At 33.4% G+C, this 19,598-nt stretch overlaps 2 protein-coding genes across 3 annotated transcripts in view; one reads left to right on the top strand and one right to left on the bottom strand.

Moving 5' to 3' along the window:
• The window catches only part of LOC118185807 (proton channel OtopLc-like), a 64,337-nt gene extending 61,142 nt beyond the window's left edge, over positions 1-3,195 (top strand). For both annotated transcript variants that reach the window (XM_035355723.2, XM_035355722.2), the window contains exon 8: positions 2,037-3,195. In XM_035355723.2, the coding sequence (XP_035211614.1) occupies positions 2,037-3,043 (1,007 nt within the window). In that variant the 3' untranslated portion in view covers positions 3,044-3,195. The remainder of the gene's footprint in view (positions 1-2,036) is intronic.
• A 15,557-nt stretch (positions 3,196-18,752) lies between these two features.
• LOC118185806 (putative fatty acyl-CoA reductase CG5065) overlaps positions 18,753-19,598 on the bottom strand; it is a 62,192-nt gene continuing 61,346 nt past the window's right edge. Inside the window, exon 13 of the mRNA XM_035355721.2 lies at positions 18,753-19,230. Coding sequence (XP_035211612.1) covers positions 19,107-19,230 — 124 coding nt within the window. The 3' untranslated portion in view covers positions 18,753-19,106. The remainder of the gene's footprint in view (positions 19,231-19,598) is intronic.

Consider the following 19,598-nt stretch of genomic DNA (forward strand, 5'->3'; position numbering starts at 1 on the left):
AATACTTGATTATGGAACACATGAAAATTATGTTTAATGTGAAAAAGTGTTCAGAGAAAGCAATGAAAAGTCCGAAAAAGTAAGAAATGATAATAAAAAATATGTTCATATCTATGCTTCTTTTTGTAGTAGTAGTTTGTGTAGTCTTTTGTTCAATGTGCATGTATGTAACGTTTGAAAATGAGTTATGTTAGGTAGTAAAATTCAACTATTGATTCTGAGATATAGATAAGCAGGTAAACAGATATACACACATAAATATAATTTCCTTTATAATAATAAAACTGTTATCAAGATTTCAGTTGTTATCAGCAGAATTAAACACTTGATTGCATGTAAGCTAGCAAGAAATTAAATTAATTAAATATTTTTATACACATTGGTATAACTTAAATAAATGCTGGTATGTAACTCGAGTAGTTATTATTAAGGAATACTTCAGATATTTTGTTTCATGATCAACAATCTGAAAGGATATCAAATATTTTCAGCTCAAATAATTGCATTTACATTTTAGGTTTGAAACGTGAGACTCAGATATTGTGTGGACTTTATTTTCTAAATCTGATGTTTAGTCAGATATTCCTTTATACTTTCTTTTCTGATTATTACTGCATACGAACTGTCAATGCGTATATATGTTTTATAGCAAATGTGGTGCATTAACAGATAGCTGACAAAATATTTTGTAGAAAAGATAATGCAATAAATTAATATTGCAACAAATTAGTATAAAATAATATAGAAAATGTTGTATGCAAGACTAAAAATATCATCAGGTAGTCGTCTTTCATCTACTGAAAGAAATATTTCCCATCGTAAATAAATCATCCTATTAATTTCCATAGAACTTGTTCAGAAGATAAAAGTGTACCTTATGACAACGTCTTATATTTCTAAAATATCTGTTTCGTATCTTAACGGACAACAAACAGGAAAACACTAGGGAAAAACACTTACCTTACATAGGGCTAGACAAAAACACATTTCTTATATAGAGCGAGGCAGTATATAAAAGGAGTAAAAATGTTTTAAAAATTTGGATATAAATAAAAGTAAAAGTAGGAAAAGTAATTTTTTTTAATTATTTTATTAGCTTCTGCGCAAAAATACTGATATGGAATATGTGGAATATATTATGAGTGGGTGAATAAAATTCATTTTTCATTAGAATGTATTCCACTAAGGCGTCCATTCTATTTTACTTTCAGCCGACCTATTTTTTGTGATCAGTATTTTTATTGAATACGTGCAGAAGATGAATGAAATTAAAATTACAGTCGTTACCGGTGTTGAATAACGTTAAAGAGACATAAGAAAAAGGAATAACCTATATTACTCGTATAATTAACAGAAAAATACTGGTAACAATTTGCCTGTATTTGCCAGCAGTATAATAAATGTGTGGAAAATAAATGTGTTTAGTTACACAAATTAAACCGGTATTCTAAACAAAAAGAAGGCAAAATAAATCTCACTAGAAATGGAAAACTAAATTATAAAGAGCTGTGATATTGTCTGCTGTCATTACTGGTATCACGCACATTTTCTTTTTCTTTTTGTAATTTCAATCTATAATATCTTACTGATTTTATAATGATGGCTTCTGATGTATGGGCCATTAAGTGTATAATTTTACAATTGTAAAATTATTGCAATTGTAAAACTATACATCATTGCACAATTTTACATTGATGTTTTGTGACAGTAATTTCCCCGTCATTTCACAATAAACAATATTAACTTCTATTAGACAGGACTAGTTAGACCCCTTCTGGTTAATCAAGAGTTGAGTTTACGTTTATACTGTAGAAAAATGTGTACATTCCCAATATTTTAGAACTCCAGTAAGATTTTAGGGAACTAGGTAAATGCAATGCTAAAGAATAGTGCAATTATGTTATATGTATACTAGCATCTTTCAATATTATAATGTTAGTCGAGAAATCGTATCATACTATAGTTTGTTCCGTAGTAGATGCAAAGCATTGTTTGTATTTCAATGCTCTCTCAAATATAATATATTTATCTTTCAGAGCAAGATTACTTTTCACCTATTGCTGAGGATCTGTCGGAGAATTTCAATCACAGTGGACATCATAGAGTAATTCGGTCCATAGATATGCATGGAATCTACATGAGCCATGGCTGCAGGCGTTTGAATATAATGGGGGAGCTTGTGCAAAACGCTAGCCCATTTCTATTCCCATGCACCATCGAGTACAGCCTAATATGCGCAGCTATCCTCTATGTCATGTGGAAGAATATCGGACAGTTTCGACAAGTATCAAGTGCAATGGATAGTGCAAGTCTGAGCAATGCATTAGTTCACGGAACACGTCATAGGCATTATTACCAAGTTGACTGTGCAAAAGCAAACAAAGGTCTTTTTACTGGTATTATTGTGCTCGTATTGTCCATTATTTGCCTAATCATATTTTTTGTGCTTATAAATAAGCCTCAGTACAAGTATTTAGCAATACTTGAAGCGCACATAGCAGAGCTAGTACTATATCTGCTTACGACATTAGCAGTAGTAATTGCGCTTGTCCAAGTTAGAGAGTTGAAATACAATCCTCATCAAATAATGGAACTGGACAGCATTCTTCTTGTAGTGGCTCAAAGTGGATTGTATCTTTTCACCATGTTTAGTGTAATAGGAGGTCATTTTACCATGGATCAAAACACGATTTTAGTGTTATTAACAGCGCTGGTATGTCTTATTCAAGGAACATTTCAGACAATATTCATCCTTGATGCTTCAAGAAGATGCGCCGGCAATAGTGATCAAGCACATCGTAAACCCGGGCGAGAAATGGTTACCTTCCTTCTTGTCTGTAATTTCGCTATGTGGGCAATAAATACATTAGAAACTCGCCGAGCTGATTCCAATCCAGTGCAAATGGAATTTTATGGATTTTGGGCATGGACAATTATTACTCATGTAACAACACCACTCACGATATTTTTCCGGTTCCACTCAACAGTTTGCCTTTGTGACATATGGAAAAGAACTTACAAAGTTAAAGCTGAGTACGTTTAATGCTTTAGTAAATAATTATCTTAAGCTCCATTATTTATTCTTTGTTGATTTTAGGGACTGAGTTAATTTTTACTATTAATACAATATCAAGATATATGCATTTTGCAAGAAAATGTTGTAAATATTTTTACATTAAAATATTAAATACTTTACGACTCTTGAATTTCTTCCTTGCATTACATTAAACACATAAAACAAGGTTAATAAATTACATTTTTATTTTTATAAAAGTATTACTTGAAATAAGAGATATTTTTCTCCAAAATAACTTTGCTTCCTTTGTATTTCCATATTGATTAACATTAATGTTACGTTCATATGTATTTCACTCCTTTAGAATTTAAATATATATGTAAAAACTCTAACTATATATGAAAAAAATCTGAAAATTCATAATGTAAATAATCTTCGAAATAAAGCGAAATTCACAATCTTATACTATTATTATTTCTCTAATTTCTTTTGCATTTTTTTCATACATGTTATTTTACTGCTTATTTTCTAATTGTTTATTAGTCCTTACTCTTATTACAAACATTGTTTCGTTGTCTGTTGATTAAAAATGAGATTTTAGCGAAAAGTTACGTTTTCACTGAATATTATTTTAACTCCAGCTTATTTAATTTTATATGGAGACTAACAAACTAAGTTTGTTAGGTGATATATGAAATATTGCCAACTACTTGACTCCACACTTTTGTATTTGACTTTGATTACGAAATTTTTCTGAACGTTTTATCACTGACTTCTATTCACCTTTAGGAAGAATGTAACATTAGTGATTTATGTTAGATAAACATGCGTTCAACAGCTCTACTCCAATAAATCCACTCTTTACCTTTGAATTACAACATGATGTGTTTGTGTTTGCAAATAGTTTAATGCAGTCAATTTATTTTGTATGCACTATTATGAGGGTGAACTTCAGATGAAATTACTTTGCAATCTAAGTAATATTCAAATAAATCTCAAGTTTTTATTTCAATTTACAATAATGTTTTTGTACAATATTAACCAAAAGGTGGTAGTATGTATATGTATTTAAATCCTGTGTTTAGAACTTCTATTTAATTAAAATACATAAATATAGTATCCGCACATATCTTGACAGTTTGTATTTAAGCCAAAATAATTTACAACGCCTTGCCAATTAAAATATCATTCTAATTATTAAAGTGTTAAAATTAAATAATTTCTGTTTATTACGTATAATCGTAACAAGTACTAAAGAAAGTGAAATTTTCCACAATGGTTCTTTATGCTAATTATTACTATTCTTCTTCTTATTATTGTTATTACTAGCATCCTCATTAACTCTTGCAAGAAACAGCACATTTTCACCAAATATTGACTACAGTTTTTCTGTTGTTTTAAAAGCAGCTGTTTTCGGCGTTTGTTACATATGATTACCTATATTATGATTGTTATATGTACATATGATTTGTTACATACCTATATGCAGGGCCGGCGGAAGCGGAACTATAACAGCTGCTCCGAAAGTGGGCGCCAATTAAAGGGGTGTTATTCGACGACACCGAAAATATGAATTTTTATTAATAGGTATGAAAGCACATTTGACTTCCCATGGTTGGGCCAGTGGTTCTATAGTCCTTGCGAAGTATGGAATGTCCAAAGGATTTATTATTTTATTTAACAACTATTTTGCTAATAGAAAATGCAAAATTATCTACAGCAGTGGGATAATAGAAAGCTCATAGTCTAGAGGACAATCGCAAGCCTCTTGTTTAAGCGTAGACCTTTAGAACATGGCAGTTAATAAATTAACAGCCAATCAATTTCCTTCCCACGCTCAAGTGTATGCTTTTGCAGATGTTTCAGGCCTAGTTATCTGCTGAAGAATAAGAGATACTTCTGCAGAAAAATACTATTATCTCTCTTCAAATAGTATAAAACTTATGTGCAAAACAAAAGCTGAAGAAACCGGAATTAAAAATCGAGAGATATGACCATTCATAAACCGGGCAATGGCAAAAAAATCCCACTTTTAGAATCCAAGGGAAAAACAAACAAAAAAATTGTTCTCCAAATGAAATTCTTGGGAATCATCATCGATAAAAAATTCCCAAGTTTCCAACATATTGCCTAACTAGGGGAAAACTAAAAATATAGGAAAATTTCGAACGCATGCGAGGCTCAAATTGGAAAGTAAATCTCCATACCCAGACAATTATGCATAAAACTGTAATAGTGCGCAATGTGAACTACTGAAAACTACTCTTCCAATGAACGAAAGAAAGAAAAAGCAGTTGCAAGCCATAATAATTTCTTTTCTTCTCCAAATTCCATAGGCCAAACTTACTTCTAAATATGATATGTGTATTTTACCAGGTATCCCAATTTTATATATACCGTCAGTGAAAGAAGTAAACATGCCAGTAGTATTACAACTGGAGTGGGACACTAACCTTTGCTCTGGAGAATAACGATAATTACTTTTCATGAATGAGACATTTTTCGCATCGACTGGAGTTAAAATAATTTCCATGAACAGTGACCACAACTGCATCTCACCTGGGCATTTAGTGACGGCTGAATGTAGATGGAAAATTGGACACATGCATATGTGATTTTCATTCCACTGAAAGAACATATCATATGGAAGGGTTTCTTAAAGCCCAAGAATACTGTATTCCAAGCTACACTATCAGTAATTATATATGCAACAACATACAGTTTTCTAAAACTAATCATAAAAATCTGATTATTTTTAGCGCTTTATACACTTCCTAATATGAAGCATTCTTAACCATAGTTGAAAAAACATTTCCAATAATCAGTAACAATTTTCAACTTTACATTAAGATTTAGTGAAAGCTCAGACAAGCATCTATAGCATCTATGGTAGCGAATACACATGCTAACTTGCAAAAGAAGGGGTCCAGAACATTAATGTCACACCCCCTAGACATAAAATGGCCAAGAGCATATCTTACCAATCAGATGGAAAACATAAACAATTGCAAGCTGACTGTCAAGGTAGAAGACGAATTTCACGAAATCGATAGGGAGAGAACAATTTCTTTCTAAATTAATATTTGATCGGGCACGATCCCTTCCGACAAAAGAAATCTCTCCCTTAACGATAACTACATATACGAGGAGGGGATCCTGACCATTATATTTTCAAATCTCCGTTAACTGCTGCCCATCACAGCAAGCCCCAAGCGACAGACTTTCAAGAGGTGCACGTGGCAAAAAACCAAGAAAACAAGCAAATGGGAATTGCAAGATAAGTAAAACAGTAACTTTCTTACGGTACTGAACTGTACTGAATTGTGTCTACAGTACCGAACTATATCAACTACAGTCATTAGTCAAACAGCTCTTTATTATGAGGAATCTTGACGGGCTCCTTAGTAAAAGCCTCGGATTTAATATAAAACTCGGATTAATTTAAACTCCTTTACTCGGATTTAATATAAAACTCTTAGCGCCATAATAGTAACTTAGGTAATAAAATGAATAATAAGAGTACTAATAGTAAATTTTGCTGTGAATAGAAAATATGCATGGGATAAAAAGGTACAATAAAGGAAGAGCATATGCCATTTACCATCAAAATTCAATTTCCGAAGTGCAATATCTCGTTTCCAGATAGCATTATATATCGATTTGACAGCTAAATTTTCTTAACATGGTGTATTTGTAATTTAGTAGGGCTTTTTTTAGTACTTTTCCTTTAAAGCCATACCACGTATTTTTGGCGACCCATTGAGGCCTTTTGGCTTATTTCTTTCCCCACAACTTTGAATCGCTACTAAACGCAACAGCATTATCTTTCTCTAATTTCGCTACAATATCTTAATAATCAATTCCAGTAGAACTACCAATGTCGGCTGTTGATGGCTGTAAACAGCAAATATATACTTACAACAAGGATGATTTAGAAACTCAGAGTCCATATAATATTCTCCAATTAACTGTATGTAAAAATTTAATTTCTCTAACTTATCGATTTGGTTTACAACATAGTTGCAGAGTTAATTAACCTATTTTCTGATGATTTAAATCTGCACTCTCGCTTCTTCTTTTCGTTAGCTCTCATCAGGATGCAAATCAGTTAACTACAATTTAAGGATGAGGTTTTGGGAAATTAGATATATAGCTTTTGGAAGGGACACTCGCCGCTGTATTTTCTCCCGCTCAGCTCTGATATATTAGCTTTCTGGCATTTGCCATTTTGCTAGCCGAAGTTAGATCGCGCAGTTAGAAATTTGAGCCAACGCTTATTTATATTTTAGTCTCTAGCTGCGAGTTTTGTAATTTAAATTTATAAATTCAACTTACTGTTACCTACTAACCGCAAGTAGCGAAGTCTTAATTTCTAGCTCCAAGCTCACCAGTTTAACACACTGGATATGACTTCTCCATAACAGAATTAATTGAGATCAACTTTCTTTCCTCAGCTTCATTAGATATTAAATATTTTATTAGTTTCAATGTTGTTGCTCAGATTTTTCGTAGCAAAATTTCTTTTTAGTGTTCAATATTGAAATGCTAATATTTATCTCATTTTCATTTTGTAGTCTTAATAAGATTGAACTAAGCCTTTCTTCGAAACTACTGCTCCTTTACTGTAAGATACAGAAGAGCTCGATTATAACGTGTATGGAATTAAAGAGTTACTGTCATAATGAGTACAAATCATGTTCATCATGAATATCATAGTTAATACACAGTCTTTCTCTGATTTCAACTATTCATCATGAATTCGACAATATTTAGACAACGATTTCATTACTCTTTTGTTCGTATTTATTTTATATTTTGCGTTTTGACATTTCTCTATTTAACAATATGTTTCAAAATTTTTAACAAGTTTCTCTAAGTGCCTTGAAATATTTTTTCAATTTTTCTTAATCCGACCAATCTTGACAGTTACCTCAGAAAGTTCCTGTTTCTTCGGCAAATATCTACTTCTGAAAACACTTACTTTTAAAAGCCCCGCCAGATGGCGCCATTAGCAAAAATCAAATTCAATGCATCGAAGAGCACTAAAGGTGACTTTGATAATCAGGTTACGTGTTGCAAACAAAGGACAGACGTTAATTCACAAAGTTCTAAATTACCAATAAAACTCACAAGTTCAATTTTTGAGAAAGAAGCACTTCTCTCCCGAGACCAGCTTTTCTCTAAAAGTCTTTAATACATGTTCTTTGAAGGGATGATCGAACCTTTTGATCGTTTCGTTCTATTCGTTCTATCTGGTTGACTCGTTGTGAAAGGAATTATCTCTGAGTTGTGTCTAATTTAAAAGGAAAGAAAGAGGAGCTAAACTGACCTAAGTACAAATCCAGAGGTAGTTTTTAGTTTGTTTTTAGCGTGAGACTCGATCTTTACCTGACAGCAGTTCAAGTAATCGAGCCAACATCTAGCCTATTCGTTTCTTGTTATCATTTCCAATTAGAACAATGTCATTCACTTTAATTATTCTTTTCTTACCTTTTATAGTATTTCGAAGAAAGCTGAGATATTTCTTTCTAAAACAACTTTTTAAGTTTTTCTCTAACTTGCTGTAAATATTTCCATCTTTCTATTATATTCGCAAAATGAATTTCATCTAAATCATACACATTGCTACCAGTTAAGCTTCGTACGAGCATATAGTATTTTGAAGATTTCAAATCAGGGCTTAATTTCTAAAAGTAGAAGTGCCGGAGCCCTATGGAAGACTGTCAGGAAAGAGTAAAAAGAGTAATAAATAAATAAAATGACTATTGAAATCATTAATAATTAAAAAATTAAATAGTTAATGAGTATCAAATTAGTTAATAATTATTGAATTGGTATTAAAAATCAATAATTATTATTTAATTTATAATTATTTAATTAATGCACACTTAATTTATTATTATTTATTAAAATAATTAAATATTAAAATAATTATAAACTATTAAAATTAAATCAAATGTAAATAGATAAATAAAAATTTAATAAACGATTTTTTTATATAATTTTATTGCTAAAAGTAGAATTTTCTAGATCAAATTTCTACTGAAATAATTGTTCAGTTACATAAAAAAAAGTGCCGGGCCTTCTGATTTAGGGCTCCGGTGCGCTCGGGCTATAATTAGAATATGTGCCAAAAACTAAGAAGTACCGGAGCCGAGCTCCGGTGGGCTCCGGTGCAATTTAAGCTCTGTTTCAAATGATCAGCTTTCTCGGACAGGTGAGCCAAAGGTCTGTTATTCATTAAATTTTCACATTTGCACATAAGAGTTAGAAACTTCAAATCCTAAATAAGCGTGTCTCAAATTTTTTCGGAAAAGTTCATTTAAAATTCTTAATAAGTTCTCCCAAAATTGAATTTCTATTTTATTTTCATTAATATAATTTTTTTTACGATATCAGTCCAATCCAGTTCATTCACAGCTCTTTTTAAAGCAAAGAAATTCAAACCATCGTTTGAGTATTCCACTTCAACTAGACCTCTTCACGAAATGAGAGATCTAAACGTATCTATAAAGGTGTTGGTACTCAAAATAAGTCATTAATTCCACGCAGACAGCCCTAAAAATTGTACATTCGAAAATTACTATCCAAGCCTTTAAATTCTGTTTCAAGAAAACTGGCCCGGAGAAACTTGCAACGTTTTCACCATTTTCGTTCTGTCCTCAGAAGGAAGAGATGCTTCTAAGGCCTTGGCTGAGTATTTCTGGCAAATGACATATCTTTTTACCACTGATCGTACAGTTTTTCTACCTTTGATAATCCAAAATCTTTCAGAATCATTAGGAGTGTTTCCATTCGAGCATGCTTTTGCTCCAAATGTAATTGCTGAATCATTCTTTCCCCAACTACATTTTTCGAAAGTAACAATATAGGGAATGTCTATTCCTGTAAATCTGGAGAATCCGATATTCGAAATTTCATTCCCAAAATTTCATTTCCATCAACAGAAACCTGATGATGTTTCAGATCAGACTTTCTTCGTTTTTCATCAAAAGCATCTTTCTGTATGAGGAAAAATAAATATTTTTCTGCTTTCTCGAAGTCTTTAATGGATACATTATCCCAACAATTTTCATTTTTCAGGTAAGCGGGTTAAAATCTTAAGCACTGGTTCGTACAATCATAGAATATTTCGAAAATCTGGACGCAAGTTTAGCTAGATATGTTTCGACAGTTGAATTCTTTATGAAAATGACAGTTCGACATCGTTCTCTGTCAATTTCTTCCATATCAGAATCAGGATCATTTGAAGGCTAAGTTTCTGGTGGTTTCTTCAGAAATTCAGGTCCTGTCCGCCACTGAAATTTTAGGAGTTGCAATGGATAATATCCTCTTGACAATAAATCAGCAGAGTTTAAGATGCTTGGTATATGTTTCCAACATCTTGCTTTGCTAAGATCATGAATCTCTTTAATTCTGTTTTCTACAAAATCAGACCAATTATTTCGTGCCTTTAGAGACGAAAAATACCGCTGAAGAATCTGAACAGGAATAAGTTTTCATATTTCTACTGTTCAAACTTTTAACAACCAACTAATAAAAACTTTCAGACAGAAGTACGGCCAGCATTTTCAACTGCGGTAAAGCGATTTCCTTCAAGAATACAATCGGGATTTTGATAGGACAAGACTCATGAAAGCATTTTTTATTTTCTTCTGATATTAAAAAATATAGAGACACTATACGCTAATTTGCTTGCATCGTATTTTTACTTGCCTATCAGTCGAATATCTATCGGTTAACTGGATCAACAGAACTTGGATGGAAGCGAATTATGATTTTTAAGAACATTTATAAAACTACTGTCACATTACAAAATAAATAACTCGAAATAAAAGTTTTACGTTAAATCAATCATTATTTCTGTTAGAATTATCATTTTAATACTACAAGTAGTTAATTTTATAGCTTGCCGCTATCTTCTTTATGGATATCGTTTCTCTACTGTAGGCTGATAGGCAAGCTCATAAATTCTAGGTTGGAAACATTGTTTTCGCGTTATAGTTTATCTTAGTCCTAACTTTGGTGCAATTTTTAAACTTGCAACTAAACTATATTGACTTACAAGTACCAGAAATTACTTCGATTTTTTCCCCTATGGTGGGGACACTAACTACTAGTCGTTATAGGCGTTGGCCACTGCTAAGGCCAGAAGGGATGGCTATTATGGACCCACTCTAATAGGTGGGCAACCGTTGCATCTACGAAGAGATAGACGGTGTCTATGCCTTCTCCGGTATTTCAACCCGGGACCTTCGGTACGGCAGTCGGAGTAGCTAACAACTTTTCCGTTTCGGCGGCTTACTTCAAATAGTAGAGGCGAAAACATGTCTTTCTCAATAAAATAGGTTTTTAAAATTTACGTGATTTTCTCCATTGAGATGATGTAGTAATAAGAAAATAACTGTCTTTCCAATTTATTATTTATCCATTTATTACCACTGTGAGTTTAAAGTAATTATAAATAATACTTATTTATAAAGTAATAACAACGAAAAGTGATTACTGTTTTAACCTTTGGTATATTATGCTGAAATGTGTCAGATTTATAAGGTTCCACATGATCTAGTAATGCTAGCTTAGTCCTAGAACTCTAACAGACACTCTAATAGACGTGCAGCGAGCTATGGCTATGTCGGAGATAAAAGTTTTAAGAAGGTAATAATAACCTTTCTATTTAAACAGAACTATGCACATATGGGCGTGCTTTCGTGCTACGACTACGATAACCACAACTACTGGTGATACAAATTAATAAAGCAATCAAATTTAAATTAAACGTTGCATATTAATTACTATACTGGAAGATGACTCAATAACCTTACCGGCGCATCAGATTTAAAGTGTCAGCAGCGATAACCGAATAGTTACAACAGTTAAAGCTGGCAGGAATTAATCACGTAGCGCTCAAGCGATGCCAGAAACACTCTCTGTCTCAAATGCAAAAACCTCATCTTAAATACTCACAACTAATTTCTATTCTGATGAAGAATACAGAAAGCAGAAGTTACAGTAAAGACTGTAATCATAATTAATATAGCTAATTAATATATGATATCCTACAGATGTGTTATATTGCAAGTTTTATAAATATCACAACTGTGCTATGATTGAGAAATTCTCTTTTTTTATTTTCCAAGTTATAAGCTGAATATATATATAATTATAGGAGATAACAAAAAAGATTAGAATTCAGTTTATTAGAGGATTTTTCTAGATGATGTATTGTCTTTTGTGTATTTATGTGATGTATTTTGTCTAGATGATGTATATTTGTTCTCCGCATATGCATATAATTACAGAAAATCCTACTTTTTAAAAATTTAATATATTGGAGGACTATTTTGTATAGACAAGATGATGTATTTGTAAGATATTTTCTCCCTCCTTACAGCGTGCCTTCCTGGTGCAATTAAAGCACATCCGGCTAGAATCTGGGAAATCTGGAGTCTGAATGCCAGCAAAAGCATTGTGGATTTTATCAGTTTCCTGCACCGAAAAATTCTAACTGCTATAGTGGCGCCCGAACTAAAATGCGGGTGCGTACGGCTAGCACTCATGAACTACGGAGTTCGAATTCCGAGGAAAGTACTGATGATTTTTCTTGTTTCCTGCTCCAATAAATACCTAGTAATTATACAAGTGGAGCGTGAACTAAAATATAATTCGTCACCACTAGGATATGGCCTTTGGGTCCCGTCTTTCCAAGTCGCCCTTTAAGTGAGCGAGAATGTAAGGTATTTTCTCCCTCCTCACCACGTGCCTTGGTTATGTAGTTGGAAGCTCTTCGGGTTAGCAAGAGACCAACTCCTGGTGATCATTGATTCTTCATGTTTAACAACTTTACAAGAAAACCCTAACGACTCTAGATGTGTACATATGGAGTATCCAAAAAATGCAAGAACTGTGATATAACATCTAAACGGTTTAAGTTAGGAAAGTGAAAACTGGTAGTTTTGCATATGATATCAGGGCAACTTTTGAGGACATTTTGTTTAACATACACTACCCGACATTGAAAATGCAACACTCAGAAGGTGTGGCCCGAAAATTATGCAGCTTTCAGGTTAGATGCACGTCATCCAGTTATGCGAATGATGTGAAATACGCAGCTGTCCAGCGCACATTGAAGAAGATATAAGGGAAAGAACTTGTAAAATATTCAATTTTCGTGCACTTATTCATGCTAGGGAAATCATCGTAGAAAATTTTTTCTTGTCTCTGAAGAGGCGCGTAATAGCAGAGAACGCCAGGCCGTCGTCAATAGAGGCAGTTCCAGCAGACACCCGATTTTATGAGGGGCATGGACTGAGAAGGGCAGGTTGGTCCGTACGGTAAATCTCAGCTGACACACACCCAGACGCATTCACAGTGCACCGTCTGTGGTGACGATGGTTCGATGATGATGAGCGAGCAGCGGCCGGCGACAGTCCCCTATCTTCAGGGAGTGCCCAATGCCCTTAATCAGCAGGATAGCGCCCGACCACACACTGTTCGTGTCACTCAATGTGCTCTGCAATATATAATTATAGGAGATAACAAAAAAGATTAGAATTCAGTTTTTTAGAGGATTTTTCTAGATGATGTATTGTCTTTTGTGTATTTATGTGATGTATTTTGTCTAGATGATGTATATTTGTTCTCCGCATATGCATATAATTACAGAAAATCCTATTTTTTCCTTTATTATTATTCTGCATAATCCTTTATTATTCTGTAAGGCGTACAGATGCTTCCCTGGCCACCGTTATCTCCTGATCTTTCACGAATCGAACATATTTGAGATGTTATTGGACGCTATTTGCAGACCTTGCCATTGCTGCGTTTAGAAGACGAACTATGGCAAATGGTTGACAGGTAATGGAGAGCCTATCCTCAGGACACCAACCGTAGTCTCTGTACCTAGACGTGTTGCTTCGTGTATTGCCGTCCAAGGTGGTCCTACAATCTACTAAGACGACGCTGTTCTTGCTCTGTATTATGCATATCATTTCGAAATGAAGATCACTTACTGTTCGCTGCAGTCTCTCTCTGTTTGCCGAGTTTCATCACTTTCTGACCACTCCTTCTTGGTGTTCTGTTTTAAATGTCTTTTTCTTTATGTGGCAGTAAGCTAAACTAGGAAGAAAGCTAACTTGAGATCTATATCAGAATTGGAGACATAGATTTACTCCTTCGTTTTTGTTGTTTCTGTATACTGGACATTATTTTTGAATCCGTCGAGCCTTAGAATTTTCACTGGCAATGTGATTAAGACTGCTGAATACTGATAGTTCGACCTGGTTTGTGTTCTATACTTGGCAAAAGGGGTCGCTGCATGGTTAGTGTTCGTGGTTTTCTTCATGTGTAGCGTGAATAACAGCCAATTTTCCTCAAAAAGTCTTCCAGGAAGGCATCCCTCTTTTTAGCAGATATCTCAGGTAGATAGGCTTTGCCATATTTAAATAACCTAATCTAACTTATTATTCACACTCTAACGAATTTGTAGCCAAATGAAAGTTTACTAACTCACTGACGTTCAGAATTGCTGTTAGATTTCGAGGATTATGCAAGTTTTTTTCAGATTTCTCGAAATTTTCTCGAGAATTTTTACTGGTTATCTAGACTCCGGAAGTAATGTAAGAGTTCAAAAATTCGACTTTATATTTGATGACACCCGAAAAATAGACAACTAATTTATTGGTGGGGGATAATTAAAATATTTTATTCTCTTTCTGCAACTAAAAAACACTTGTTTTTTAAACAATGCTTTCTTTTTAACTTAAATTCTTAATATGTATCTTGAGAAAGGATTTTACTTTGACTGCCTTTAAATCAACTTTTTAAAAACAAAATGCATTTAGTTCACATCAATTTTTCAGAATTTCCCCCTTCTTCAATAGGACGGACCATGATAAACCGAACCCAAAACAAACGAATAACACATGAACTATAAAGCGATATTATGCACTCATGGAAAATGAAATCAAAAACACAAAGAAGTATTTGTGCTATATAAATGAAATTTGGGAGTCTTGTTTGTACATCTGAAAGGTGACATCTATTCAAATTTCGCGCTATGCGAATAGTAGCTTGGGGTTAGGAGCGCCACTATGAAAATTCAAATCAAATTTGCTTTAAATAGCAATGTAATAGCCCATGTTACGAGAGTTACGAGAAGGTGGATTTTCTTTTTCGAGATAGTGCTGAAAGACTTGACAAGAATGTATCTACTATACATGAGTGCTGTCATCAGTGGTCTTCTTAAGAAGGCCAGGTACCACTCAAAGAGAAGACCGCCGTATTTCGCAGCATGTTTGTAGTGCATGGTACTGCATTTGAAACAAACATTCGATTTTTTATTGGAACCAGAGTGCAGCGAACTGTAACAAATCAATTACTTGAGGGACAAATCCTATCCATACGCCCTATGGCAGCCATACCACTAACTCTAAATCACCGTCATGTACGATTTAGTTGGTGTCAAAGTAGAGCTCAAAGGGTGAGTGGAGATCTGTTGTAATCTCAGAAAGCCCTTTCTGCCTTAGTATAAGTGATGGCCGTATGCTAGAAGGATGTGAGATGAGCGCTTTGGAACCCAGATGTCTGCAACATAGACGTAGTCGACAAACACCAGGAGTAGACCTACACTACTACTCTCGTTATACCACACACCTTGAACGCAAATTTTTACTTCAGACTGGTGACTGCGGCCATTCTTAAGCAATATTCCAGGAGGCATCTTCCAACAGAATAAAGTTCGTCGCCATACCGTGTGGAAATTATTTTGATTAATCGATAGATGGCACGACGTGCCTTCTGAATTTCCATATACGCTCCACCGGCAGCTAGATAGATGGATGTTTAGATGCTTCGCACACTTTAGGAACACTTCGGTTCCTATTTAAAAGATTTCGATTTTCGATTGTGAAAGCGTATAGACTTGTTTGATCACCGAACCATCGAATGCTGTAATTAATGTTATGTAAATATTGTACATATTAAAAGTTACATTTTAAAAGTGATTGATGTCGATTTATAGTAATTTTAGAATATTTTGAAACATACCGCTGCTATCACTCAACGTGCTCTACAGAGTATCGATATGTTGCTTTCTGTGCGAGATCAGTCGATCTTCCTCCCTTCGAGCACGTATGAGATATGTTTGGATGACAAATCCAGCGTCATCCACAAACAGTACGGACTGTAGCTGATTTGACTGGTCGAGTGCAACAATCAGGGAACAAAATGACAACAGGCAAGCCACAAAATGACATGCTGTACCTGTACTATACAATGCATGCTGGCATTCAACCTCGTGGCGACTAGGTCTGTTACTAATGTACCAGCATGTCCCATTTGAAATGGCTCTTCTCGTGTATACGTTAGGTATCTATGAAACATTAATCAAATAAATATGCTACCTAGACAAATGCTTTGCCTACATTTCATTCCTCTAAGATGGTTTCTTCTTGGCGCTGAGATTTTATTTTCCATTAGTCTAAGTGGCTCAAGATAAACCAAATCAGACATGGTAGACTTCACTTACTTTGAGTTCGGTTTATAATTTGTCACCCTATATCCATGTTATATCAGTAAAATTCCTTTTCGCTTATTTACGGGCATGTAGGCAGGAATAGCTAAGTAGATATACTTCCTGCTTCCATGTCTATAGGCTTTACGACTATCAGCACTTTTTTTCTTTATCCGACCTAACATTATTTTATTTCCGATATTTAATTCCAGAATAAATGGACACAGTCGCTTTATTCATAGCAAACGGTGAATTAAGTGTCAAATTAAATCGTTAATTCGAGCTGCTAAACGAGGCGCTAAAAAGTTTAAAATGATATTTTAGAGTGCACTTTCGTTTTTAAAACTTCATATAAAATAAGTACTCACGAAGTATTTCGAATCAGATGCAAAAATTTGAATTTAGAATGCAAGTCTGTAACCGATGCAAGTAAAAAAAACAAGTTTAAACTGATAACTATACAGTTATGTAATAACTACTAACTACTACAGCAACTAGTAAAAAATACTACAGTTTGGTAATAACTATATTCAATACAAAGAGAAATTTCTAGATATACTGGTGCTATATCTCTTTCAGAATATTTAGTTCCATGATCATTTTCTAGTCACAATACTTAAACTACGCTAAAAACATGAATATGATTGAGAAATCATGACGGAGTTTAAAGTACATTCATTCCTAAACTCTATTTAAAAATTTACTATTTTCATATTAATTATTTGAGGAACCGGAGAAATGGAGTATTTTTGGCTTCATCTGGCCAGATGGCTACTTTTAAATTATTTGAACATATTACAAAGTACATTTCAGATAATTTTAGGGAATGTCAGGAAATTTTTAATTCCCCGAAATAAAAGCATATGGGCAAACGGAAAAAGAAACTTTAACTCTCTTGCAACCACAAGCGCCAGAACTCTAATTTATGCATGCGTCAGAAATCCGTCATAATTCTCCGCCTTTCTAAATGATAGCAGTCTGTAATCAGCATTCACCGTATTTATTTTGTCACACTTTGCGCACGGTTGCAGTTCCTCTAAATGAACTTAGACATCAACAAGGTGTGATTAAAAAAATAAACAAAAGCACGGTGAAGCAGAAAGAGATCTTCAATCTCTGAAGCTCACTTAGTAAAAATTATGGAACGTTTCATTTCGTTCTGAGCAATCAATTATGAGCAGCGACTAAGAGAACGTGTTTTTAAATGTAAGTCATGCATCACTGACTGATCCATGACTTTGTGATGGTTTATTAACAAGGATCAATAGAAATTTATTAACATGAAACTTTGTTTCAGAATACAAAAGAAGTACTAAAACAACACTTGAAATATTAAAAAACAGCTTATGGTGATGCTGACGAAAATGACTTACTAGTTTCAAGCAACCAATGATGTTTTAAGCAAGTGCTTAGGCGAATAAAATAAGACAATCAAATCCAACATCTGATTTTTTATGTCAGTGGTGTTTTTTGATGTTACTGGAACTGAGCTAACTGAATTTGTATCCAAGAAAACTTCTTTGAACTTTGAATTTTATAAGGACTTTTAAAATGTAAGTAAAATACATTGTACGTATATTGTACTTAAAAACAACCTAAAATGGGTAAACAATTTAATCCTCTGTTGTGATAATTCCCTTTGCCACACATCGCTTCTGAAACGGCAATTTTTATCAAGTGAAAACATTACAGTGTGTCGTCATCTACCTCATTTAATGGATTTACCATCCTGCGACATATGAATCTTCCCCAAAATTAAAATAACTGTGGAAGGGAAACGTTTTGAATAAATTCAGGACATTGAGGCGACTAAAAACACTCATGAGAAGAGACTTCCAGAACTGCTTAACAAATGTTAAGAATGATGGAATAAGTATTTTTGAAATGAACGAGATCATGCCAATGAGACTGTCATTGCAATATCTTTTTTCATTTAAACATTCACGGTATCTTTTATCATAGCTCATAGTATGAATGTTCTCATAATCTTCACTCTCTCACAGAAATGTCAAAAATTATATAAGCCGAGAAGCCGTGTCATACTGCATATACATTTCATAAAGTTTCAATATTAGAAACAACTGTACCTTTTTTCTTAAAATATATTTGATATGTTCCTCTTTACAAGTACGATACTTTCCGCTATCTAAGTTAACTTGAAATGCTGGAATTTTTTGCTGTTTTTGTGTGTAAATATCAACTAATTTTAAATAAAACAGACTATTCAAGCAAAAATAGCATATATTTCAAAATTTAGTCATTACATAACAAAATTTTATTTTTATTCGCTTAAAATTCTTCCTCAGAAAGAAATACTCGCGGTTACATGATTATGTTCTTTAATTGAAACCAGCTTCATTTATGTCGTTACGTACGTTTTCATAAAACGATCTGCAGTTTTTTAATAAGTAATGTAGAATCTTCACTGAAAATTGCATAAATATTGTTAATTAATTAAAAATAATAGAATCTAAAGCTTTCAGTCAAAATGTTTTAAGTATCAAAAGTTCTTAAATAGAGCGAGGATACTAAGTTAATGCGTTTTGTGTTAAGCACCATTTTGCTAATATTGATGTATCATGGGGAAATTGTATACATTCGTTCTTTCACGTATGAGTTGTTCAAGAAGAATTGACAGAACAAATAATAAAAGAAGTATAGTATAAGGCACCACTTCAAAGTAGTAGTTACTAACCACCATCTGAAAGAGAACAAAGCGCATAGTTATAACTGTGATATGCAAGTTTGTTACAACATATTTAAGTGTTAAAAAACAAGTGCTCAGATATGCAATAAATACTTTTCTTATCATAAAATTTCTTAAAAATCATAATGAAAAAATTAGAATTAGAAATTAACATTTTTATGCTGATCACCCGTACCTCTCAACTTCTCAGTATTTGTCATCATTTGCGATGAATACTGGTGTCAAAAGCGTCTCGCAACTAAACCTGATATCATTCAGGAGTAACAATAAAACATTAGTTCTGAGACTAAGGTCATCTCACCTAGTGAATTAAAATGGGCCTTCAAAATAATCTGCTAATCAATGCCCAGAATGCCTAGAGA

This window comes from Stegodyphus dumicola, chromosome X2 (genome assembly GCF_044657685.1).
Source record: "Stegodyphus dumicola isolate Sdum_Otavi_A_Nest chromosome X2, ASM4465768v1".
In the NCBI taxonomy this organism is placed as follows: domain Eukaryota; kingdom Metazoa; phylum Arthropoda; class Arachnida; order Araneae; family Eresidae; genus Stegodyphus; species Stegodyphus dumicola.